Below are 27,101 nucleotides of genomic sequence, written 5' to 3'. Positions count from 1 at the left end.
GGCAGAGGTGCGAGGGGGCAAGGCAGCGGCCGACGGTTTCCAGCTACGAGATGGATTGCTCATCCGTAAAGGGGCCATCTACGTGCCGGGTGACGAACTTCGAGCCAAGGTGCTGCAGCAGCTGCACGACGCACCCACGGCCGGGCACTTTGGCAAGGAGAAGACGGTGGAATTAGTAGCCAGGGATTTCTGGTGGCCTGGAATGAGAGGGGAGGTCGCAGACTACGTGGCGAGGTGTGACACCTGCCAGAGGGCAAAGCCGGTGCACAAACCGCCGGCTGGACTGTTGGAGCCGCTGCAAACTCCGGTCGAACCTTGGGAAAGGGTGGCTCTGGACTTTGTCACGGATCTGCCCAGCTCAAGGGGCAAGACGGCAGTGTTGGTGGTTGTGGACCTGTTCTCCAAGATGGCGCATTTCATTCCGTGTGCTAAGGTGGCCACGGCAGAGCAAACCGCCAAACTGTTCATAGACCACGTGTTCAAGGTTCACGGTCTGCCACGGTCTATTCTGTCCGACCGCGGGCGGCAGTTCATCTCGAACTTCTGGCAGAAGCTGATGGGCTTCCTAAACGTCAAGATCAATCTGGCGTCGGCGAGACACCCGCAGACCAACGGGCAAGCGGAGCGAACCAATGCCATCATGCAGCAGTACCTGAGATGTTATGCAAACCAACAGCCTGCGACGTGGGTGGATTACCTGCCGCTTGCAGAGTTTGCCTACAACAACACGAAGCACGTATCCACGGGCGTCACGCCGTTCTTCGCCAACAACGGGCGGCACCCTAGAACCTTCCCGGGACTGGAATGCAGGGGAGAAGGGGAGCCGCAGTCAGCAGATGCGTTCGCGTCGGAGCTGCAGGAAGTCCACGATCAGCTGCGGCGCCACCTGGAGCTGGCTAAACACGCATACAAGGTACAAGCGGACAAACACAGAAGGGTTGGCGAAGAGCTCCACGTAGGAGACTGGGTCTGGTTAGCAGCCCACGCAGTGCCGGCCAGGTCGTTGGCCAAGAAGAAACTAGGGCATAAACAACTGGGGCCATACCAAGTCGAAGAGCAGGTCAACCCGGTGGCTTTCAGGCTGGCGCTTCCGGAGGGTTCCAGAATGCATCCGGTGTTCCACAGATCGGTGCTCACTCCCTACAAGGCACCGCACAGGTTCCAGGAACCCGGAACGGCGCCGAGTCCGCTCAGAGAAGGAACGGGGCACGCGGGAGTGGCACAGGAGGAGCGCATCAACGAAGTCACGGAGATTTTGGACTCCAGATGGGGGGAAGAGGGAGTAGAATACTTTCTCGCCAGGGAAGGCACCCCGGCCAGTGCGAACAGCTGGGTGCCGGGCTACGCTTTAGACGAACCTCTGCTCAAAGACGAGTTTCATGCCCTCTTCCCACATAGACCTATGCCAGCAGACTTTTTCGACGACTGGCTTTTCACGCCCACGCTTTCGGACAGCACGTTCAGGGGGTTCGACTCGGACGAGGAACCAACACGAGACGTCCGTTCCCCGGAGGGGTCACCCTCGGGATCTGTCTCAGAACCCTCGTATTGGTGGGACGATAGGCCGGAGGAGCAGTTCCGCAGGAAGTGGCTGGACTGTTCCGGCCGAGCAACGCCGCCTGGAGGAAGTGCGGGAGAGACGGACATGGACATTTTCGGGGACGACCCTGGTTTCGAGCACGGCGGCACAGAGATGGAAGAGGAGGTGACTGTCGTCAACGAGAGCAGAGAGGAAGACCCGGAAGAGTTCCGATGGAGGCCTGCCACGGGAAGCGACCGATATCCGACGTTCGTCCCTTTGCAACAGCAGCCCCCAGCTCCAGCACCGGAAGGAGGGGAGGGGGGACTGGGGGGCTTCGAGGGGGGGATGGATGTCAGGGGTTTAGGTGCAGAGGCACGGGCAAGGGAGGAAACAGAGAGCGAAGGGGAGGAGACAGAGGAAAGGATGAGTGATGACGACGACCCGAGATCTCCCAGTCTTTCCAGTGAATCAGAGGATTCACAGAAAGGAGCACCAGTGGCCAGGGCAAGGGGGGAGTCTAGGGAGGCACCCCAGGAAGATAGAGCCAGAGGAGACTCAGGGGGGAGCAGCTGGAAGTCGGGACCAGCGTCACCGCCAGGAAGCAGGGAAGAGGAAAGGAGCCAGGGGGGAAGCGCTGGCAGCTCACCACAGGAGGGAGGGCAGGAGTCAGGAGTGGCCACACCTCCATCGGGGAGCGAAGAAACGGTTAAGAGGAAAGTGGAAGGTTGGGCGCGCGCGCCAAGTTCAAATGCAGAGGAAGGCGGCGCAGTGAGCAGCCCCGAAAGGGAACCAGGTCCTAAAGCCCGGCGCAAGGAGGCAGAAGGGTCCGGGTCAGCGTCAGAAGAATCCCGGAAGGAAGAAGCCCCGGGGGGTAGAGGGACCCAGAGGAGGACAGTCAGGAGGAAAAGGTGGAGCAAGGCTAGGATATTAAGTTGGTGCGCACGGGGCGGAGACTCAGACGGAGCCTCGCCGATCTAGCTAGTAGACGTAGAGTTGCAGACAGCAGCGTGAGAATGGAAACTGTAATTCAATAAAGACTTTTACTTAATGACCGCTGGCTAGCGTGATCCTCTGTGAGCTAGGATCTTGAAGCAGCTCTGACAGCATGGAAACACTGTTTACCTTCCCGCCAGAGCGGTACCTATTTATCTACTTGCACTTTGGCATGCTTTTGAACTGCCAGGTTGGCAGAACAGTAGATCTCAGTAAATGTGTACCCCAATGGGTGTGTGTTTGTGCATGACCAGGATGTAGGGATCGGGTGGGGGGAGAACATGTGTTTATGTGTGGATATACTGGCATATGTGCACTGTAATTTTGTGCAAGAGTGAGCAAGTTGTGTGTGCATGTGTTGAAGAAAGGATGAGGTACAATGAAAAAGAGGTGGTGGGTTTGTTGCCGTTTCTGTTACCAACTTTGGGTGTGTGAAAATTCCCATATGTAACATCCTCTGCCCTAGAGGCCATGTTTCCTAATCCTAAATGTGTATGGGTTTGTTATAATTATTTAATAGTGAAAGATGCCATATATGCTATTTCACATCTCATTGCAGACTGTATTCCAGTGTTGACCCATGCTGGCAGTCTCTACATTCTTCTCAGTTTTTTATTTACAGTATTTATTTTAGTACCCAGGACTAGCTGCCTAGACAGGAGATTAGGGTTAGCTCTTCTTTGATCTGCTTTTCCATGCTACAAACACAGATAGGCTTCCCACACGCCTTAGATTATCATTGATCCTCTCTGCACCTGCTGTGCTTGATCACTTTTCTTTGTTTCATATGGTTCATACTGTTAAATGCCAACTCAGCCTCTGAGCAGTAAGAGACTCCAGGAGTTCCACCACTTATCCAGTGTTCAGTTTCCATGGAATGAAGGTCAACTGTGGTGTTTTTAGGCTATATGGTTTGATTTGCACGTAAGTGCAACCCGAGCATAAGATGGAGGAGCTCACAGCATTCACACTTGCTTCTCAATTAGTTACAGCTCTGAATCCAACACAGAGCAAAAACATGTCTCTCTCTGCCTCCAGCTCCCAGCTCAGGTCTCACACATTTCTCTGGCTTTTGTTCTTCTTTGTTTATGGCACTTACCTTGACAAAGGAACTGCTTTGGCAAGCTTGCTCTTATACATTCCACCGAATCCCCACACCCAGATCCCAAGATTTGGAAGGAGCCCAGACTGATCCCCCAAACTCCTCATAATATGATTCATTATGTGTTCCCAGCATTGTCCCTACTGATATAATCGGCTCAATTTTGCTTTTGTTGACTAACCAGCATCTGGATGTTTTTCTAGACTGGATGCTCAAAAGTGTCAAAACTCCCCTTGTGGAGACCTCTACTAATAACATGCTGACTTTGATTGAAGGTGGGCAGGAGTATGTATGGGCAAACTATACTTAACGCCCCTGCTGCAGATGTAGCCTCACTTCTAATGCCCCACAGGTGTTGCATGTCATGTTGTGTTGAAACAGTTTGCTTTCTTCCTCCTTCCCCGAGAGAAAGGAAGCTCCAACCACAATTGGGTGGTATTTAACCTGCTTCACAGGTTTGATGTGAGGATAAAATGGGATAACTCCAAGGTTTCCATTCTCTTTCTTTTAAAAAAAGAAATCAACTTATTACCAAGAGGCACAAGGAAATGACATAACAAGAGTGATGATAGATAGATAGATAGATAGATAGATAGATAGATAGATAGATAGATAGATGATAGATAGATAGATGTAGACAGACACACACACACACACACACACACACACACACACACGTACACACACACGTACACACACCCCTTCCCTCTGAGTGTTGTAGACTATATTAAAATCTGCTATTTTTCCCCCTCTTAGATATCTGCAAATTAAAAACAGCAATTTAAATCCTAAACACTTTGGGGAAAGAGTCTGGGTTATAAGGGACTTAGCCCCAGCATTTTGCATTGTGCCCTGTATCTTCTGCCTCTTCCTCCTCTTTTAAAAAGCCAGTGGTTCATGTTTTCACTTTGCTTACAGGGAAGCTGGGTGTACTGTAAAGCACAATGTTGGGGATGCCTGAGCAGACATATAAATTAGCACATGCAAGTGTTAATGCAAATTTGTGTCCTGGGCCTGTATCCTAAGTCCTGCTTAGGACTGCTGAAATACAAATGCAAAGATGTGGCTAATAAACTAAATAGTTCCAAAGTGATGCAAAGGTTTCGGATCCATCAAGATTCATAGTTCAAAAGGCACAACCTCTTTCCAAACAAGTCACTGACAGGACTTCTATTGTACAGATGTGCATGACTGCCAGGGAGCTATTAACGTAGCTGGAGAACAGGGTTCGGATAGCCTGCTTATTGCATCCTATTGGACACTGAACCCATTTGAGTTCCCACCCTATCAGTTAAGGATCTAATAGCACGGTTGCACCTCAAGACCAAGACAGTCAAAAAGCATGTGTTTTACATTATTGCTCTTTCTCTGCTTTTAAAACGTCTTCATGCCATAGTGCAACCCCCATTTCTCCTCCTCATCAGAAGCACAAGCGGATAAGTGGACTAAAATCCGGCGTAAGTGGTAGTCAAAATGGTCTCCTTGCCCTCCAGATGTGTCAAACTGAGTGACTTTGGCGCTGTCCAACTGGAAGCATCCCTGGGCCAAGAACAACCCCTCCACATGCTGCCGGGGGGAGGGGGCGGCACGTCCCAAATGCATTGCTAGTCCCAGTTTCTGTGTGACGGCTCTGTCTGTTGCAGCTGTCCAGTCAGTCAGCCTCTCGCTTGGGGTTTGGTGGCTATTTTTGCGACGGAATGTGCCAGCCCCTCAGATTCTAGCGGGGCAGCCAGAGCTTGTGTTACACACCAGGCAGAGGGCAAGTGCCAGGCCCACAAGGGGAGTAAATATAGTGCTTACACTAGAACATTGCACTGAACCCTCCTCAGGCATCTAGGCTTTTCTCTGAGTGTTGCCGTCTCATGCCTGAGAACATGGCCGCCTTCTTCTCTCTCCCCACTCCCACTGGCTTCTGACATGTTTCACCACCTTCAGGGCAAGGGGGGGGGGGGAGACGAGGAAGGGTGTCTCCACCAAACACACCCAATGAAGCTGGCAATACTCACCCAGAGCCAGATATTATTATTATTATCATTAGTCAACTTTCACACAAGTCTCAAGGCGACTTACAAACATACAATAAAAACAATTCAGTGCACTTTGAATGGGATTTCAATCACATGTTGGCAAATCCAGGTTGCACAATTCTAGTTGATTAAGAGGCCTTGACCCAGAAATCCGCTTGCCCTAAAGATAAGACTTTTTCCATCAGGAAAATTGTGGGGGAAAGCCCTGGAAAGTGTTGTGTATCCCTTGTTTTGATACAGAGTTGCCTAACCTCCCTGCAAACAAATTTTAATGAATGTTTATTCATTAAAATGGCCAACATTGCCTAATATGCCTGCAAACAAATCAGGATGTATGCTCAATAAACAGGTTGTCTGAAAGTGCCTTTAAAATGGTTTTTAAAACTATGCAAAAGGCATAGATAAGTTTAAAAACAATGCAAAATGAACACCTTAGACCGAGAACTTTTCATGAAAACGCTGTGCAGTCAATTGACAGGGAAAATAAAGTTACATCTCTTGAGTTTCTGAATAGGAGAATCTGGAGAGATTTTGAATAGCAGGCAGGGAAAGTGAGAGCTGAATGAGATTCTTGTTATAACTAATTATACTCAGAGCATTTCAGAAGTGCAGCACAGCACTCTGGGGATAATCTTTCCCATTCTGCTCTCCAACTCCAAGGTTAGAAAGGTTTTGGTGCTTTGCTTCCTGGGAGTGGGGAAAAAAGGCTTCCTCTCTGGCTCAGAAAAGAAAAATATTGGGGCTTGTAGTTCTGGTTCACAAAGCATATTAGAAGCAGAGCAACCAGATGTGGAAGAGGAAGGTGCTCCTGCACCTTTAGTAGTTGTGTAGAAGAGGAAAATTCAGCAGCACCAGTCAGGGTGCAGGAGCCCTGTCCTATTTTCCCATCCAGGGCCAGTCCAAGACATTTTGCTGCCTAAGGCAAAGGACAAGATGGTTCCAACTGCCCATTCACAGCTGACATAGCAGCCTGGCATTGAATTCTACCTCAGCACTGGTGATGAGAGACTGTCCTTCACTGCTCCTGAGAGCAACAGGCTAGTTTCTGGGCAATGGGGTACACCACATGGCATATATACAGCTTAGCCCTCCAGCATCTTGCCATCATTCTCCCCACTCTCTCAGCATCCACTGCCTGAAATGGCTGCTTTTCTCAGCCTAATGGCAGGGCAGGCACTGCTTCCCACTGGCCACTCTGCTCAGAGGTGGAACTTTCAAATAAGCCCCAGGACTTGAAATGGAGGTGGGGATTGTCCAGAGGCCTTCTGAGTACCTCCAGGGAAGAGAACAACTGCTAGGAAAGGAAGCTGCAAATGGTCCCTTCATCTGAAATGACACTTCAGAAGGGCAATATGAGGTCAGGGGCAAGACTCCAACCCTGGGAGGAGGAACAAGGTCCTTGCAGCCAGACATTTTGACTAGCTAACAAAGCAAGTCAAAATTTGCCGACTGGGGTCGCCCCTACAAAGGTAGCAGAAATGAGTTGGGGGCATTGAAAATCTATTGACAGGAAAGCAAATATCACTTCAAGCTGCTCCATGCTTATATTCCATACGTAACCAGTGCGGCATATCTGTTGTGATTCTACATAAGTCCAAAAAAGAGAGGAAAAACTACAGAATGTGGAATTGATTCCCTTTACTAAGGAAAACCTTCCCTCAGCCTTGGGTCAGATTCAACAAAGAAGGACAGGGTCCCTGCACCTTTAATAATTGTGCAGAAGAGAGAATTCAGTAGATGTAAGCTTCCACGACAAACCATGGCCACTGAAATTTCGTCTTCTATACCACTATTGGGGGGGGGGTTGCTGTATTGTACCATGATATGCAGCAGCAACTCAAAGTAGCTTTGATCCTGAATGTATTGAACTGCCAGTACTGTGCTCTCAGGATGGGGGTGGATGGCTGGCATGACCACCTTTTAGGGCTGGGCAGGTCCCACTTGACAGAAAAGGAGAGATGCCGCCTAGCTGCTCAGCTGTTCTTTTTGCAAGCCTCCAGCATTTCACTGATGTCGTCTTGGTGGTTAGTAATGGTTTGATGATGGGTTTTTTTGTTTTATTGCTGATATTAACACATTATGCGAAATGGAGGGCATTTCTATGGTGGTTAAACTGCATCGAGCACAGTCAGTGTAGAAAATGGCCTGGATAGTTAAATGCTCCCTAACAAAGAAAAGGAAAAAATGGCTCTGCACACAGAAAATATGTTTGTTTGTTTGGGAAGCAGGCTATAGGCTGAGCAATTCTCTCCAGTATTTTCCTTCTCAATGTGCAAAAATTGAAGTATTTTAACAGGAGGTAGTGAGTTATTAAACATGTGATTTCTCCACTTGCACCCTGTATGTTCCTGGAAAAAGAGAGAGAAAAGATTTACCATTTGATTATGCCGAAATCAAATGTATAAATTGGCCCCAACACAAACCCCATGGCAGTAGTTTGTGGCAGAGGCTGGCTGAGTATGCTCAGGCAGCAATCAGCGCTCCTGCTGGTTTGATTGAGTGAGAGCACTTAGCTCCACATTCAAAATTAATGAATTTTTTAAAAGCCTTTAAAAGCCATTCAGAACTTTGTGTGTGTGGCCTCTGGTAGCTTGAACTGTTTTGTAAGTTGCAGGCTTGCAGCTGATGAAATTGGTCTTGGTTATGGAATAATAGATGTAGGCCATAATAGATGTAGGCTGGGCACACAGCAAAGAGGACAGGCTGCCTGCACCTTTGTGCATAAAAATCTAGCTGAAATTCACTCTTCTACACAGTAATTAATGCTGGGGAAATCTTGCCCATTTGTTCACCTGGCCACCCTGTGAGATGTATTGGTCTTTAGTGTGTTGAAAGACAGTTTGTTTAGAATGTGTAGTCTTATGTGCACTTTGGCTAATCTTCTGGTTCTAGTGTTTTGTGATTGGTTTGCATATTATATTAAACTATAGTCTAAAACAAACTATTGTTTTATGGGAATAAGGAGCATGATGGTGCATACTGTTCAGAAGCTTCCACGGAGCTCCTTCCCTGCTGTTACTGCTGCAAAGCCATGAATGAAACAGGCCAGAGTCTGCTTTTTTGTGTCGTCTGAACCCAGGCTCATGGTTTGTTTCTCTCCAAACAAACATAAGTGGTAACCAAGGTTTGTTCTTCACTTACTGACAGTTGTTTGTTTGGGAGAAACAAACCACGAGCCCAGGTTTGGACGATGTGATGAGCCATATTGTGACTTGTTTCATTCATGGTGTGGCAGCAGCTGGAATGGGAGAGTAGCGCCATGGGAACTTCTGAGCATCATGTACCAGCATGCTGCTCTTTCACATTAAAATTATGGTTCATTTTAAGGTTGCCTCTTGTGCAGGTGTTTGTGGCTGGAGATCATTAGTAAATGATACATGCTGGTATCAGGGCTGTCCAATTTCCCCACCCCTTGTGATTTTTTAACTGCTGCATGGCAGCCAGTAAACCAGCAGGTGAAACTTTTTACCTGAAGGGATTGAGCTTTTACTAGCTGAAATTCTACCTACCTGCAGCTGCTAAAGCAGGGATGGGGAGTCCCCACAACAGCTGGAGGGCTTCAAGTTCCCACCCCCATGTTAAAAGCTCAGGAGCTCTGCCAGAAAAAACACACACAGAGGTGAGCATTAGTTGGCACACTCCATCACCTTGTTCTTGTAAAAGCAGCAGGATAGCAGGCTGTTTCTTACAGGCTTGTCTGTTGAACGAAATCTGGTGCCTCCCGGTATTTTTTGTACTTCTACTGTGCTAATGGCTTTCACCTTTTGTTCAGCTTGCGCATATACATGTGTTATGCATGGAGCTTATGCCTTTCTGGGACTCTGGCTCACTCCTACGCTTCAGTGTTTGACAGATGCAAATATGTACACTTTCTTTTACATTACGCAAACCATGAATGAAGCAGCAAGCAAGTGGCATGAGCAAGTACCTAGGCGGTTCTGGGGATGCTGCATGCGCTGCATGCTGAGGAATTTTGGGTACCTTTTCATAATAACATAACCATTTTTGCATTTTCTTTTTTTTTTATAAGATATTTATTAAAGTTTCCAATTTTTTACAAACAAAAAGAAAAAACAAACATAAAAATATTAAAAACACATAAATTTTACAACTTATTTTCTTGTGACTTATTTCCCCGACCTCCTCATACCTCCCCTTCTTGTATACCCAGTTTAAATTGTTTATACAGCAAATCCTTACCATTTTTGCATTTTCACAGCGGCATTCAGACCTTAACACCATAGGCTGTGATTGGAGCAGGAGGTACATTTCAAGGCACACTGTTCATTGTAGGTACACATTTGGTAAATGTACACTAGGCATTATTTATATATAGTCTTTAAGTGCAGATAGGAAGTATGCAGACACTTTTCTACACGTGAGGCTTGGGACTCAAAGAGACTCTCCCTTAATGATTGTTGTTGTTATGTCATTTATTGATTTATATACTTCTTATATTCCAAAATGGCTTCTAAGTGGTTTACAGCTGTAAACTCAATACATAATTAAAATGCACAATAGCAAAGCCAATTGGGGGTATTAAAGCTTCCCCAGTTAAAATATAGAATAAAACAAAAAACTGAAAACATAACAGTTAAAAAGAGTTAAAACAATAAAGTCAGGAGCTTGCCGCAGCTCCCCTTCCATGTTATTGTTAAACTGCGGCTGGGAAAATGCCAGGCCAGGCCCGTGTCCCTTGAAGGTCATGGCACTGCAGGGAGGAGAAGAGGCTGTGCTGTGAATGACACAGCCTATCTTAAGCAACTTAGCCTTGTGGACAGACACCCAGAGAGCTAAACAAGGGGGGTCAGGTTGCAGTTTGGTCGCTCCCTTCTCCCCTCAAGGCTTCCTAGGCACAAAGCTGGTGATGTCATAGTCAGCACCCTGGCCGGATCTTTCTCCCCAAGGTGCAGGCCTGGGTACAAGGTGGGACAGGCCACAGCCAGTCTGGGGTCCTTGCCATGATGATGATATCAAAGGAAATCCTGGTGAACAGAGTGTTCTCCTCGACACTAGTGCTCTCTGCATTAGGCCCTTTTAAAATTCCTGTCAGCTTAGAAAATGTCAGCTGCTTCCTTTTTTAGATGAAAAAACCATGTTCCCCAAAATGTGGAAGGGTGGAGGAAATGAATATCTGCATCCTGTGCACGAATGTGTGAAATATACAGCAAATGTTCCAACTGTTCTTATTTATCAAGAGCAATCTCTGTTTTCAAGTCCCTGGTAAATCGTTGTCACTATTTTGACTGTTTCGGGAGACTGAGGGATGTCCCCCCCCCTTAAGAATTGAATAAAGGGGTTTGTGACTAACAGGTTTATTATGGCACCAGCCTTCATGGATCGGAGCCCACGTTTGACAGCTGTATAAAATATCTACGGGTATAGACAGGGGGTGGGGGAGGTGTCTTGTGAACAGCACAACAGCGGGGTAATAAAATACAAAAAGTACAATATATGTAAAGCTTAAATTATGCAAAATGACCACATTCACAACAGCCATGACTGGTGATAATTCCATCATCATAGCTGAAGAATAAAAATGTAGTCCATGTACGTTGGCCTACTTTCCATTCTGTAGGGTTCAGCTCTTCTCAGGTCACTGAAGGTTAAGCTCTGGCTACATACACACTCTACATTTAAAGCACATGACTTTCTCCAAAGAATCCTGCCCATATACTTGGGGCTGCCCTTGAAGACGACTCAGAAACTTGAGTTGGTCCACAGTGCAGCAGCCAGATGCTGGCTGGGGTTCCTTCCAGATGCTGTGTTTTAAAACAGCTGCATTGGTTGCCGGTTCATTTCCAGGCCCGCTTCAAGGTGCTAATGTTGGTGCTGAAAGCCCTAAATGACTCAGGCTCCAAATAATCTGATATTAACTGTTACAGCTTTTGCACCCATAGATCCTGGGGTTTGATTAAAAAACCCAAAGTGGTTCCAGAAAGTCTGGCATCTGCCCACCCCTACTCTAGGGGGAAGGAGTGCCATTGATGGGGTGCCACCACAGATAAGGCCCTTCCCCACATCACTACCCCATGCACTATGCTTGGTGATGGGATCATGAAGAGGGCTTCCTCTGCAGGCTGCAGCTAATAAAGGAGAGTTTTAAGTGTTTGGGAACAAAGTCATTCAGGGATTTGTAAGTGAGTGACAAAAACCTTGAACTGATCCCAATAGCATATTGGCAAACCAGTGCAGTTTGCACAGGACCACTCACAAAAGTGGCAGCCACCTTCCCCGCTAGCTGCAGGTAGTCGTGCATGGAATGTGTTGCAGCCATCTAAATATGAGGTTACCAGAGCACAGGTAACTGTTGCTGAGCTATTCTAATCCAGGAATGCTGGAATGGTGCTGGAATGCTGACTGAGCATTGAGGGAGGAACAAAACTGGGGAGATGAGAAATGGAATGGCTGGAATGCCAAACAAGAAAATCTCCAGGCTGCACCATTTTGTTGTACTTGTTAACCCGCAAAATGCCAGTGCGCTTATTTCTTTGCTCACCCAGCCTCCGCAACCGGGTAGCAAATGTGTCCGGATGTGCTGCTGCTATTCTATAAATTCAACCAGACTTATTCTGAAACTTAATATTTCATTCCAACCTCTTTCAGTTTTCAAAACTATTTCTGGTTACGTACTACAGCATATAAAATCTTCTGGCTGGTTTAGTTTCTGATTTTCTGTGGCTTCTCTTTACTGGATAACCTGGAATCTTTCTTTCTTCTTTGGTGTTGCTCCCTTTGGTGCTGCATCGTGGTTATTATTGTGGGAGGGGTTCTTTTGTCGAATTTGTGATGTTGCATAACCTGCAAGAAGAAAAGCGATCAAATGAAAATAAAATGAGGAACTATTTATAGTCAGTAAACTCTTACATTTGGGAAACTGTTATGTTCAGTTTCTGAAGCTCATGCTCTGCTTCAAAAACCAGTACCAGGAAGGTGTTTTCAGGGTAAATGGGTCCAGCAAGTCAATGTGTAATGGGGGGAGCACGGCGGGGGGGGGGGGGCTGTGAGAAGAGAAGTGTTAGTAGGTGCTCCTGCCTTCCTCTGTGAAAGACTAGGTAGTACATAACAGGGCAAATGAGGGCTGCTTGGATCTGAGACTGCGCCCATATTGACGTCTGTGTGGAATTGAAGTGAGCAAGGAGTAGCACAGAGAGGAACTAATGGGGTCTAGACAAACATTGATCATTTGGCTTTATCCCCTTTCCAATTAGTCTGAAAGTGTTGCGTCTTCAGCCCCACTGAGCATTCTCTTGACGGTAGTTTCATCCAGCCCACATTTCTCTTGTGAACATATAAAAATGTCTTATGCAAATGGCCCCCTAAAAGCTTTTCAGCCTGCACCGTTGCTTTCGCCTTCTCCAGTATACTAACCGCCCACAGTTGGGAAAAAACAATGAGTGGGAAAAGGATTAGTTTTGCGGATGTTTTCTTTTTAACAAGTCCGTAGGGATTCCACTGTATGTTATGCTATCTCCTTCCACCCCTATTGCTCCTTAAGAATGCTTCTAGCATCAAGACTCTGGCCCAAAGCAACCCAACATGGAGATTTCTGAGACATTTACTGTTATCTTTAAAAGGCAGCAGCAACTGCAAATTTAGCTTCCCAGAAAAGAAAAATCACCCACAACCTTGCCTAACTAGAAGATCAGTGAGCATTACTGCCCCTGGCGCTTCCTGGTTTCCTTTAGTTTGGGATGAACTTGAGTTGGGTATCAATCCACTTGCTAGATTTGTGTGAGTGTGTGCCCCCTTTTTTGCAGTTCTTTTTATTTTTAATAAACCAAAATTGGCCCAGGCATCTGCTGTCATTGTGCAGATGACAGCTTCATTGAATAATAATTTGGGTGCATGGTAGTGGTGGGGGCAGATGGAGAAATAAACCAGGTCATGATGTGTACAGCAATTTAAAAATGCTACTTTGAACGCAAAGGGTGGGAAGGGGGAACCAACTGCTGTGTTTTAAGCTGCTAATTTGTATATGCCTTGAGCCTAATGAGAAGGAAGCTGGCAGGCAGTGCCCCCACCCCCTGGTCTGGCTGTAGGTAAGGAGGCAAGCAGGTGGGGGCTGGCTGAGAGCAGACTGAGGTCGGTGGGGCAGTGCCCCATCTGCCCTAATAGAGCAGACACCACTGGGAATGCACTTGGATTTAGAGGCTTCGTCAGCTCATAAATGACCTCTTTTAAAAAGGGTCACTTTCAGACCTCGGAGTGGATCCAATGTTAATGGACCAGTTATGAATTGGACCCTGGGGAGCCTATGCAGCCATTGGTTTCCCCCACCTCTGCTTATTCCCATTTCTAGCTTCAGAAATGCACGTTTTATACGAAATGCCTCCTGCATTCTTCCATGAAATATTTTTAAAGAAATGCATATCCATTTAAATTATGGTATTTTTTCCTAGCTTTGCATCTCTCTATATAAATGAACATATGCAAAATGTATTCAAATCTGCCCCTCCTTTCTCTATTTTTTGTGATGTAGTTCCGCTCTTTTGGTGTTTGCAGAGCTGAAATTCCCTCTTCAGTGCAACTATTAAAGGTGCAGGAGTTCTGTCCTCTCTTTTTCTGGTGCTAGAAAGGCTCAGAAAGTATGTTTTTAGCTAGATCTTGGCCTAGCTTATATCTTGCCAACATGACACCTTCAGATAGGGATCCCATGTGTCCAGGCTCTGGACTGATGTGAAATAACTATTCCTTCTTTTCTTTTGGAAAGTACAAATTTCTTTTCATTCCCTGTGAGGACTGCACAATCAGCTTATCAAAAGCTTGAAGCTGTCGCTGTCTGTCTGCACAAAAGTATCTGAAACGAGGAAGATATGTTTACCCCCCTGTGTGAAATGACGCAGTCAGCCCTCAGATTCTCATATCCCACAGAGTAAGGCCTTGTTTATATTTTCAAGTAGAATTTCCACCTTAAGTGTGCACCGTTTGATCCATTTCAAACTAATGTTCCTTTTCTTTATCTGCTAGTATCCAATTCACACTATTTTTATTTTTTTTACTGATGATAGGAACCATGTGCAGCAGGCATATTGTTTCATGCAGACTGCCACTCGCTCCATGCAATTTCAAACCCCCACATCTAATTATGGCCTGCTTTGGTCCTGCAAATCTACAAGAATATTTATTTATATGAAGCTCCCAGAATTTCTTAGTAAGGCCATCCTCTGCCGTCGGGCTTATGAGACCCAGTGTGGTATAGTGATTAGAGTGCTGGACAAGGACCACGGAGACCAGGGTTCAAATTCCCACTCAGCCATGAAGCCTAATTCACAGGGTTGTCATGAAGATAAAATGGGGAGGAGGAAGAATATGCACATCACCACCGCCTCTCTTTAAAGCAGATACATCTAAGCGGATCCATTTTTGGAAGCAGCCTTTCACACACTTGCAACATGCTAAATATGTAACTGAGGGCACACATTAGATGTGTGTAAAGAATACATTTGAGGGTGGAAGTGGTCTATCCACATTGCCTTGCCTTCAATAGTGCAAACAACAAAGAGTCTTGAGGCATCTTAAAGACTACGGTAACTTTTGTAGGCTTCTTGTAGACTATTGTCCACTTCGTCAGATGCAGGAATCTTTGCTGTTTTTGAAATGTTGAGACAAAGAGAGAGAGTCATTTGAGGGAAAAGTAAGTTGGTTGGTAGGCTAGAGGGACAACCGAGGGAGAATGAGATGAAGGTGACACTTGAGTATACAGTACTTATAAGAGAGTTAATAGTTGTTAGATAAGCTAGAGTGGACACACTGGCCACATTCACACCATTCATTTAAAAGCACTAATATAACACTGCAAACATCTATGGTTTCCCCCCCCCCCAAAGAATCCTATGAACTGTAATCTTTTAAGAGTGCTGAGTGTTAAGGGACACCCCCCATACACACACACTCCCACAATCCCCAGATTTCCATGGGAAGAAGGATTGATTGTCTAACCACTTTGGGATGAGCCATAGCTCAGTGATCCATGCCTTGCACAGACAGATCACAGGTTCAGCATCTCCAGGGAGAGCTAGGAAAGAAACCTTGGAGAGCGACTGTTAGCCCATGCAAGCAATTGACGAATGGTCTGATTCAGCACAAGGCATGACAACCAGAGATTCAATCTCCTCATTCAGGGGAGCTCACAGGTTGGGTATTGCCATTCTGTACTGCTTGTAAGCTTATAAACTTCTCATCTGGAGTCTGTCATTGCACAAGGCAAAATGCTGACCAAGGTGAACCAGCATGAAGTAGTCTGAGTCAGCATGGTGATCCTTCTGTAACAATCCTGAAGTGCTCCCATTTCTCCCTAAGTTTATGCATCTTATGCTGGAGTTAGAGTGTCCTGATTTGACCTTCTTTGCACTGCTTGAGCTGAGCGGCTGTGTTGGTAAAGCCTATCGCTGGAAAGAGGGCCAGGAGTGTCGTCAGAGTTCTGTGTGGTTCTGCTGGGCCCCCAAAGAGGTTGCACGAAGTACCCTCTATGGTGGAATCTTGGTCAGCTATGTTTGGTTTACCATTTCTGTTTGGAGGGATTGCTAGGAATGAATGGTTTGGTAGATATGAGGAGTACAATTGACTGAAAGTGGAGATTCAAGGTGTGGAAATTTTGGGCAAGAGGCAGTGAGAGGAGGCATTGTTTGTGAAGCTGGTAGCCTTATATTAGCTGCCATCTGATAGTTAGCCTCTAACCCACACAATGGCAAACTAAAGGCAAGGGGCTGTGTACAGCCCCCAGCCCCATTTTATGTGCTCCCCACCCCATGTCTCCTGAAACTGTCACTCTTCCACTCCATCACAGATGCAATCTTCCTATTCGTTTCCTTCTTATCTTTCCTGGATTGTTAAAGGGTCAGTATTTTATTTGATAAATGTACTTGCTTTCTCCCCTTGTTGCATACCTTGGAGGAAAGAAGGTTTCTCTTACCCCTTCCAGATGTCAAAGAACAAATTTGTAGTCTTCTGTTCTATGTATCAAACCTTGTGGGGTTTACTTCTGCACAAACCTGCACAGGATTGGGCATTTTAATTTGAGGTAGCCATTGTGAAAATTGAAAAGGGTGTTTTCTTGATTCTGGAGTAGATAATCCCAAACACCTTTGTCTCTGGCTCATGAGGGCTCCAACTGATGACCCCTCCACCAAGGGAATGCAGCCCTTGCCCGCAACCTGCTTTAGCCCTTCTACCCATAAGTATTGTGTGTGTGTGCGCACGCGCATTGCACACAAACACACCTTCCTGGTCTTTCCCACTTAACCTAAATTGAGCAGGAGTTTTGCTTCTTCTGTGTTGTTCTGTGCTGCACCTAGAGCAAAACTCTTACTACACCCACCCACAAAATGGGGAAGCGTAGTCCTGCTCAGGGTAGTGGGAAGTGCAGTGTGTTTGCATGTGAATGTCACGCTGTGTACTGGCAGATTTTATCCATGGATGGGGAAGGGAGAGAGGGGATGTTGAGCCTCACAACTTCAGACAGGAGGAAACAAGGACTGCCTTGTAGAACCGAGGAAAACTGCATCTGGTCCAGCATCCTGCTTTTAACACTGGTTATCTGGATGTCTGTGGGAAGCTCTCAAGCAGGGCAGGAACAAGGCAACAGCCTTTCCTTGTTACCTGTCCCTCGCCCGCCCGCCCCCCACTTCCTCACTGGGGGTATGCTGCCTTTGAACGTGGAGGTTCTCTTTAGGTACCGTGGGAAACTCCTGTCGAGAGACGCCTCCCTCTGCAAGGGGCTTTCCTCAGGGCGCTCTTGGGATGCAGCCGGGAAGCACCGGGGCAGTGCCGATGCCCACTAGACGGGACCCACGTCCCGATGCCGAGCCTTGGCTTTGCACCGCGGCGTCCTTTCGCCCGTCCCTGCCTCGATCCTTCCCACGAGGCCACCTCGCCATCTTCCAAGATGGGCAGAAACCCTCGCCTACCTCCAAGCCCTCCATGGCAACCGTGGATTGATGGGCGCTGTCGAGGGTGGCTCTGGGAGGGGTAAGCTCTCCACCCCGCCAGGCTTAGAGGGGAGGCAGCTCCTCTGCGGGGTGGGGGGCCACCCCCTCTCATTCCCCCCCAGCTCCTCCCTCCAACCCCTCCCTCCCTCCGGCCCCTCCTTCCTCCCGCCCCCCCCCACCTCCCCGCCTGCGCTGTCATTGTCTCGGGCGGGCGGGCGGCGGGCGAGGCTCCGGGCTGGCTGGCAGCTCTGCCAGCGCAGGCGAGGCAACGAGCGAAGAGAGGCCGGCGCCCGCTTCCCGCGGAGGGATGCTCCTTCTGCCCCGGCCGCCCCTGCGCTCCGAGCCCGGCCCCGCCGCATCGCGCTGACCGCCGGGGGGTGGGGTGGGGTGGAGGGCGCCTAGGAGGCGACGGAGGGGCGGAGATGAAGAAGATCTGGGTGAAGAAGCGTCTCCAGGTAACGGGTCCGGGCGTGGGACGGGGGGAGGGGAGGGGCGGGGTGCCCAGGCGGGGTGCCCAGCAGCATCATCAGGGCGTTGTGGGCGCCGGAGGGGAAACTGAGGACGCGCACCCCTCGCGGAGCCCCACCCGGCTTTCCCGGAGTAGGATTCCCCGCCGCTGGTCTCGGGATGTGTGCCACCTTGTTGCCGGGGTGGGGTTGGCCACGCCAGGGTGGTGGTTGTAGATCGGTGGTCCTCTGCGCTCACCTTCCAAGCCCCTGGGCTCGAGGTGATGATGAGCAAGGTGCTGTCTGGGGCTTTTAAGAAATGCCCGGGATGGGATGGGGGGCGATTAGAAGAGCCGTGCCTCTTCTTCCCCTAAGATGCCTGAGGCGATGGATCCTGGGGGGTCGTGGCTCTTTTTACTCTCCATCCCCAAGCCCGGTGGCCACGGAGGCTGAGCGCCTCTGCGTCATGATCTGGCACTGCGCGTCAGCACCTGGCAGGAGCGCAGCTCCTCGTGGCCTGGACGTCACTCGGGGGCCTCCAAGCAGGGATGATAGAAAGGGGGGGGGAGGCTCCCCGGTTCAACTAATAGGGGGAAGGGAATCATTCACAGCAGGCATAGCTAGGGCATGTCATCACCCCACCACTGCCTGCTCCAGTAATAACGTACCCCACCACTTTCCCACCCCATCCCACCCTACCCCTCCAGCGCTGATCTTCCAGCCAGGATGTCCCACCAGCTTCCCTCTCTGCAGGGGAGGGACTGGGAAGCAAGGGCACCAGATGAAATAAGGGGGGGGCGGGGGCGGGGGTTGTCATCGTTCCTGCTTGGTATCTGTCCAGAAGCATCTGTCTGGGCATCCTTGGAAACAGGATGCTTGATCTTTGATCAGATGGCTCAAGGCTCTCCTCCTCTGTTTCTACAGAGGCCTGCGGTCTTGGCAGCCTGAGGGGAGATGAGCTTTCTAGACCTGAGGACAGGGATGCCAGTCTCTCACTTCTGCAGAGCAGAGAGCTGTTGCATCCCAAGCCAGGCAGGCAGGAAACAGACTGACACACATGGTGGAGTGGGGAGCATACAGCCATCCAAAACATCTCTCCCTCTCCTCCTATATGCAGTTAAGAATGGAGAGCGGCAGAGAAAGAAGGACCCTGCCTGGTAAAGAAGGCTGGAGTCCGGTTAGGCCGTACACCATAGTCAGGGCTATTGTATCCCCATTCATTGCCAAGGCAACAAATCCCCATTGCTAAGAAGGGATTTGCCTCCTGCCAGCCTCCAGCTGCAACACCTTTCTTACTTGGTACTTACCTCTTTGTCCAAATGCCATTTCCCCTTTTTCCTACCATCCTAGTGCAACTCATATTGAGCAGGATGTCCAGCAAGGTGGCCACCTTAAATTTTGGGCTTCTTGTGCTATTGGCCATGGAGCAGGGATGCACTTTGCCTGCCTAGATGCCTCTTTGCCCAACGTGCCACAGTAGGAAGCTGCTGGGTATGTGATCCTGGAGCCAGGGCTTGCCCATTGCCATGTGCCCGACAGGGGGGATGCCAGCCAGGTATCCATTACTGCTGTTTTATTGCATTTCCGTTTTCTTAATGGGGGAATTATCCACCAACAGCATAGCTAATCTATTCATACATCTTTCTGGCCTGGCACATGGGCTGCCCGCCAGCGCCAGTCTTGTTTGGGCAAGCTGGCTTGGCTGGAATACAAATCCACCTGGATCAGTTGTTGGGAGCATTTGTTTCTTCTGGCTGGAGTTTATGCCTCTGATACCTCCCACCTCAATGATGTCCAGTACAAAAGAGAAAAGGCCAAACTGGGTGGGGTGGGTGTGTACATCACCCTCTCTCAGTGGCGTAGCGTGGGGGGTGCAGGGGGGGCCGGCCGCATCGGGCGCAACATCTGGGGTTAGGGCAAATCCACGGGTTAGGGGGCGCAAATCCACGGGTTAGGGGGCGCAAATTACTTGCCTTGCCCCGGGTGCTGACAACCCACGCTACGCCACTGCCCTCTCTCTTGTGCCAGCACCCTGCATCACCACATCTCTTACTTATCACAGAATGATCCTGTCACCTCCATTTATTGCTGCACAAGGTGTTTCACCTCACTATTAGCATTGTGGAAATCTAGCTGGAAGAGCAAATTTTCTGGGAGATGGGACAGCAGGAAATCTGGGAGTGAGGAGTGGGCGACATTGTGCATCAGATGCTCTCTCTGTGTGTGTGCACACGTATCAGCTTACACACATACACATGTGCATCTGTTTCACTGGTCCTGAATTCAGAGAGCCGTCCTTCCCTGATGGACGGTATGATTGGCCTGTTCTTGGGCAACCTGTCACCTAGGAATCCAGTTGTAGCTGGATGCATGTGCCAGGAATGATTTCCCACGTGGATCCCGTAAGTCTTGATTGCTGCTCGGAAACACATAGAAGAGCATGATGGAGACGAGAGAGTGAGCAGAGGGGAAAGCCATTGCCAGTGGCAGCACTTCAGCCTGTTACTGTTAGGTTGCTATGCCTGCGTGTGCCTGCGCATTTGGGGCAACTGGACTGGATCTTCATCTGTGATGAAATGCACAAGATGTGCCTCTTCTGAGGGGACTCACCAAATGCTGCAGACTCCCAGCTGCTCAGGGCTCACCAGAGGGCAGCAAGATGAGAATTTAAACAGTGGAACGCTTATCTTTGGGTTGGGGGCAATCTCTCTGAGGATTTCCTCCCAGCCTCTTCTTTCTTCTGATCTGCCTGGATCACCACAAGCACTCAGGCTCCTGTGCTTCTGACTTTTCCCGAATTTTGGTGGAGCCGGCAGCACATGACCTTGGGTCGCACCCACGTCATATGTTTAATGTATATTGCTTCCTCCAGAGACTCCTGAAATCTGCAGTCTACCTCTCAAGTGCTACAGTTCCCAGTACCCTGATCAAATTACAGTTCCCAGGAGCCATGCACACTAATTGTATGATGTGGATGTGACCATTGTGCTTGGTTCTGGTGGATCCCATGCCTTGCAAGGCTTGGTGTAGATGGTACAGTAGGGGGCTGATACACTTTTTGCCCTGGTAGCAAGTTCAGAAGTAGGCGGAAGGCCTTTCCCCTGAAGCCTTTCCCCTGGTCTCCTGCTGGGGTTCTGGTCTCTGTGGTGACTGATGACTATATCCCGTGAGCACTGCCCCATCACCATATTTCCACTATCTCCCTCTCTCCATCTCAATCGGAGGTAATGCTTTTTCCTTTTCTTTTTCCTTTGCAGAAAGGTGGCCACTCGCGGCGTTTTGGGCGCTTCACGCATGGTGCGTTGTATTACTTCTGCCCCTTCCTGCCTGAGGCTTTCCTGATATGTTGAGGGCTGGTGGGGGAGGAGGGAACACAACAGGCAAATAGAAAAAGGCTCTAGCTGGGGTTGAGGGGGGTATGACTAGCCTATCCCAGGTGTGGGGAACCTTTGGCCCTACAGACGTGCTGAAGTACAGCTCCTGTTATCAATGGCTTAGGGCTGATGGGAGTTGAATTCAGCTGCATCTGGCGGGCCAAAGATTCCCTACACCTGTCCATAGCAATCTCTTCCTGCACCCACTTTGGGAGGTAGATTGCTGGGGTGCGAGGAGCTTAGCTGATAGAAGTTAGAGCTCAGTTTGTAGACCTTGGGAGCCGTACATATTCTACAAAGGCAAAGGTTCCTGTTCCGTTAACAAGTGACATTTTACATGTATAGTTTCTCCTACAAGGTTGCAATGATGGGAGAAACTACACCTTCGCAAAGTTGACCTGTCTCAGATCTATACAAGGGATAGAAGCCCTGCCCTTTTCAGAATAAGGAGGCAACATTGCCAAAAGGGGGGGATCCAAAGGGAAGCTGTACACTGTGATACGGTGGCATGTTGTGTGTGTTTTATATAAAGAAGGACCAAAAGACAGATATTTCAGACAGTTTGAATTGCTTTGTACAGAATCACATTTATGACATTTATGACATTTGGATTACCCTGTCTCAGCTGAATCCTATCTCTTGCTCACACACGCAGCCTCTTGACTCCTCCCTTTATGTTTGAGCAAACAAGCTCGCTACTTAAAGCATTGTTTCCTATTTTGTCCAAACCAGGAAACAATGATTACCAGCTTTGGAACAAGTCAGGATATTAAACCATAGTTTGAAGTTGGTTTAATCACCTGCATTGTTCTGAAGCTAGAAACTTGATGCCACCCATTGGTAATATATTTAGGACAGGCAAGATGATGTCCATATAGAATTCCCTAGGATGGTACATAGTGCTGGTCCGTAACTTAGGTGGCTTTAAGATGCATTCAGTAAATTCAGAGAGGGTAGGCCTATCTGTTGCCATTAACTATAATAACTAAATATAAAACGTGCTTGTTCAGAGGCAGTGTATCTTTTATTACCAGATGCTAGGGACAAAATACAGAGGTTGGCCCTCAGGTTAATGTCCTGATTGTGAGTTTGCTGGGGGTGGGTGGTGGAAGGAGGGGGGGATTTGTGGTTAGCTACCATTTGGAAACCGTAAATGCTGGAGTAGGTGGATCTTGATCTGATCCTGCAAGTTAAGCTCTATATAGTCACATAATAGGGGGCTTTTGTTGCCACCCAGCAAGGTTTCCTTTGATCAGCTGGCACTTCAGTTGCTGTGACTTATAGGTGGAGGCTGCAGCTTGGGGGAAAGGGAATGAGTGGAGGGGGAGTGGAGAAGATACTACTGGGGCTGGGCGTTTTGAACCCGGGTCTTGAAACACGTGGGGATTATTCAAGAAATGGCTGTTGCAACCCCACCCACCCCAGCCCAAGTTTTTAATTTAGTTTCCTGCTAGATTTCACTCCCCAGGCAGGTCCTTATGAGTTTCAATGGCGAGCGGAACCTTCTACCATTTAGGTTATGTCCGTATGCCTTGCCTTCTTGTCCACTTTCCCTGCACATGCATTCTCCCAAATTTCAATGGGTTTCATGGGCCAGAGGCTATAAATCCCCTCTTCCATCACATGTTGGAATATTTGAGGGCCTGGGCTGATTTGGGCGGTAACGCTTTGTTGACGTGTGTCTCTCTTTCTTGCTGCCCCTATGGAAGCGAAGTTTTCCGCTCCTGCAGAAAGCAAAGTTACGGTAGGAAATTGTGCTGCCTCATGCTTTTCTCTTCCCGAGCTGCGTTTCATCCCACACCCCCTCCCAGCCTGCCCTCCTGGCTGTCTCCATGCCTCCTCTTCATCCTGCTGTTGCTGCTTTCTTCCTTTGCGGGGCTCATCCTATTCTAGCAGAATTTGGTGGGCATCCTTTTGCTTCTCTGTATGACTAGCCTGAGCGTCTTCCCTTCCCACGCTGCTGCCACCCCTTCCCTGCGCTACTAGTACATAGCGGAAGGTTCTCTCTGTCTCTCCACGCGAATCTTGCTATTATGGGCTGACTCGATTTCCCATGGAGATGGACATGCAACGCTGTACATGGATCCCCTCCTGCCCCCAACATTCTCTCTTTTTAACCGAAAGCAGACTTTGAGGAGGTACGGTTGTGGGAGCAGCTTGACACATTCCCTTCCAGCTATTATTCTGCTCAAATAAAAATAAAATAAATCTCACACACGCACCAGCACTTCAGGTCCTCTCCCCAAAAGGAGCAGGGCTCTCAAAGGCCCAATTTTTTTGTTTGACTTCCGTTCACCTGGCATGGCTGTGTTGTTGGCCTTTCTTCAACCTGCCAGTCGATTTGCTGCCACACTGATCTGTCAAGCGTCACTCACAACTCTCCCTGTGGTTTTCTTAGCTGTGGGGTAAAGGCTCCTATGGAGAGCTGCAGGCTGCCAGAAAAATGAGCTTCTTTCTGTCTCTGTCTCTCTGTCTCTCCCTCCCTCCCTTTCCTTTCCTTTCCTTTCTTTTCTTTATGGAGGAGCCACCATGCCCAAGAGGGGCAGACTCCTGGGCTCTCAGTATTTGACTCCAACGACTTACTAATTTATGTATATTTTTATCCAGTCCTTCTTTGGGGATGTGCAATCCAGGCTGTACTTGGGAGCAATCTGTCATGCTTCCATGGAATGTCTCTGAGGTTGCTGTTGAACCGGGGGGGGGGGGGCAGAATGATAACCTACATGTTAATATGTAGTGGCATGTAACTTTTTCAGATTTCAGGAGGCTGTAATTGGGCGTAAAGGAATGGTGGCTTGGGAAGGCTTAAGGTATTCCCACCAGCGTGTTTTCCCACTCAGATTAGTTCCCATTAAACTACTCTTTCCACCTGCAGGGAAGAAGCTACAGCCCCCCTCCCATATCTTTCTCCCTGTGGAGAGGAAAGCAGCAGGGGGAGGGGAAAGGCAATTATAAGCAGAAAAATGGCTGCCGGGAAAAAGCACCTCCTTCCCACCCACAGGTCTTCTGATCCAGATTGCAGCCTGACATTCATTTTTTAAAAGAGAAAATATGTCTATAATATGAAGTTTTGCCATGAAAGCCCATTTTCCCTTGCAAAGTGTGGCTTCTGAGGCAGTAATTTGCATCTAAGAAAATGCAAAAAGAAAGGGAGGGGGACCCCCCCCCTTCCACTTGCCTCTTCCAATGTTCAGGGCCCTTGTTTACCTAGCAGACAAAGTTCTGGAATTCCGCAGAGGTAGAATCACAGAGATACAAATCACCTCCTCCCTTGGGCTCTTTTCAAGGGAGAAGGAATGGGCCTTCCAGGCTTCCTTACTTGCAGCTTTGGTATTTGTTTTCCTCTAGGCACTATGGCAGCCCTGAGTATCTAGATCCTGAGAGGGTGGCAAATTATTGAGAGTTGAAACCTGCACTGCAAGGATGCCACTGGTTTTGCAAGGCCCTGGATAATCTGCATATGTTCTTGCACATGGCTGAGTCAACACAGTTTGCCATTTGATGCCTTTCCCTGAGTATGGTAGACTCCAGGTCATTGCTGTTGGGCATATTGCAAATTAGGGGAGCCCTGAAAGAAAATGGAAACTCTACAAAGAGAATGCTTCTTAGAATCAGATTCATTTCATTGTATTTAGTGACCAGCCATCATGTCTTTCATTACATTCAGAGCATTCAAAATGATAAGCCTTAGCCCAAAATAAAACCACACTAATGTATAAAATGACCTAGAATGCCACAAATACAACCCTAAAACAAATATTGTTCAATGCCTTTCCAATGCTACAACAATAAAACTGTGAGCATAACAGAGCCCTGCTCCAGGATTCTCTAAAACTGGGCATTGACGGTGGTTTAAGAGCATCTGTGCTGGAGCAGCACATCTGACACCATTTTGTATGTTTTTCCTCTGTGCCCCCCCATACGTTAGTAAACACTTATGATAAAAGAATCACCAGAAATATAGACAATTATTTCCAATAATGAGTAATTATTTTATGCAATTCAATTTTTATATTGTACCTTCTCTTCATAACACCAATAAAGGAGTCAATTTTGTCACAATCCAGCCACCCCTTTACTGAGAGCTGAATTTTCAAGATCTTACTTGGGACTTCTGAGTCTCACGGGATCTGTTTGTGACTCTGCCATACAGTTTTGATGGATGGGTACAAGCACCCGAGGCGAAGGTGTGGACTGACCTGTTGATCAAGGTCCTCCCTCACCTTGTCCTTTCTCTTGCTTCAGACTCGGAGACGGGAGAAGATGATGCCAGCAGCACACAGGTGACCCAACGCAGCCAGCTCCAGGATGAGACCACCTATAGCTCCCCAACAGGTGAGGAGAAGAAGGCAGGTGAATGGAGAGGTTTGGCAAGCACTCTGAGCAGAATGGGCATGGAACTATATTTCAAACCAAAGATGTTGCTGCTGACGCCCCAGCAATCCTGCCCCCAAATCCCCTCATAATCCCGAGACTGTAGCCTCCCTGCTGCCTGGCCCTTTCTGTTGTTTTTTTATAATAATATTTATTAGTTTTCCAACAAATTGAACACAACACTACAAAAAAACAAAAAAGAAAAAACATACAATAATACAATACAATACAATACAAAAAACAACTGCAAAACACTAACATACAACTAACAAAACAAAACAAAAACCATTTAAAACACAGTCCAATTTCAATATCTTATCTTTCTTTCACTAATTTCCACAACCTCCTCACACCTCCCTTTTTGTATTCCACTTCTATTAATTATTTCAGCAATTCCTTTCCATCTTCCTCTGTTTTCTATCCTATCCTTGCCTGGCCCTTTCTGAGGCAAGAGTGGTATGTCACATATACCATGCCAGTACAAATAGCCCCACTCCCCCGTGATTTGTTCACCATGAATCCTATGAGCAGGGTCTTCTTCTGTCCCTGAGTGTCCAGCTTTTTTGGATCATTGGCCAAAGAGTTTAACTCTCTCTTCAGGGTTCCTTTTTGCAGGCAGCTACCATTGGAGCATGAGAATTACTGCTCCCCGGAGACATAGCCAACCTGACATCACCTTTTCCTGGAAGAAGGGCACATATTAACCGACGCAGAACATTAATTTAATAAAGAGGGCAACTTTATATCGGAGGAGGACTCAGCAAAGCATAAAGGTCATTAGATTCCACAGAAATAAAACTGAAAAATCGCAGCCTTTAACTGTAGCCTCCTCATGCTGGGTTCCTTCAGTACACGGTCACTTCAGACGGTGCTCATGCAGCTTCCACAGAATGACTAGGCAAATGGGGCAGGGGGAGATAGAGCCCTTGGTTGATCATGCATCCCAGTTAGCAAATTGTGCTTAATGGGGGCTGTATTCTGAATTGAGCAACACTTGGAATCTTTAATGAGCAGGGTTTAAGTGTCAATGGGCATATATATATATATATATATATATATATATTTGCTTTCGTAGATTTTCACGGGTACAGGAATGTAGGTTTTGGTGTCTTCGGGTGTCTTCCCGTGTAAGAGTTGGGGTGTCTAGGCGACGTTTCGACGAGGTCTCACTCGTCATCTTCAGGCTGGTGCTTTCGGCTTCTTGTTACTAGAACAGAGCAGGATCTCAGTGTTTGAGTTCCTATAAATACTGTTGAGGGGGTGTGGTGTATAGCCTCCAACGTTCTGGGCAGATAGGAAGTTCCTAGGTTAATGTGCCTTTTCTTCTTTTGTT

At 47.9% G+C, this 27,101-nt stretch overlaps 1 protein-coding gene across 6 annotated transcripts in view; it reads left to right on the top strand.

Annotated features, from left to right (window-relative positions):
* The window catches only part of SPEG (striated muscle enriched protein kinase), a 107,871-nt gene that overhangs the window by 15,366 nt on the left and 65,404 nt on the right, over nt 1-27,101 (top strand). For 3 of the 6 annotated variants that reach the window (XM_081213669.1, XM_081213670.1, XM_081213674.1), the window contains exon 2: nt 25,640-25,729. In XM_081213669.1, coding sequence (XP_081069795.1) covers nt 25,640-25,729 — 90 coding nt within the window. Of the gene's footprint in view, nt 1-17,842; nt 18,030-21,277; nt 21,318-21,337; nt 23,139-25,639; nt 25,730-27,101 lie in introns of those variants that run through there. The other 3 variants (XM_081213672.1, XM_081213673.1, XM_081213671.1) reach the window with 3 other exon arrangements.

This window comes from Podarcis bocagei (assembly GCF_964188305.1).
Source record: "Podarcis bocagei genome assembly, chromosome: 1".
Lineage (NCBI taxonomy): Eukaryota > Metazoa > Chordata > Lepidosauria > Squamata > Lacertidae > Podarcis > Podarcis bocagei.
The sequence above is the reverse complement of the archived record's forward strand: the minus strand, read 5'-3'. Positions and strand labels throughout refer to the sequence as shown.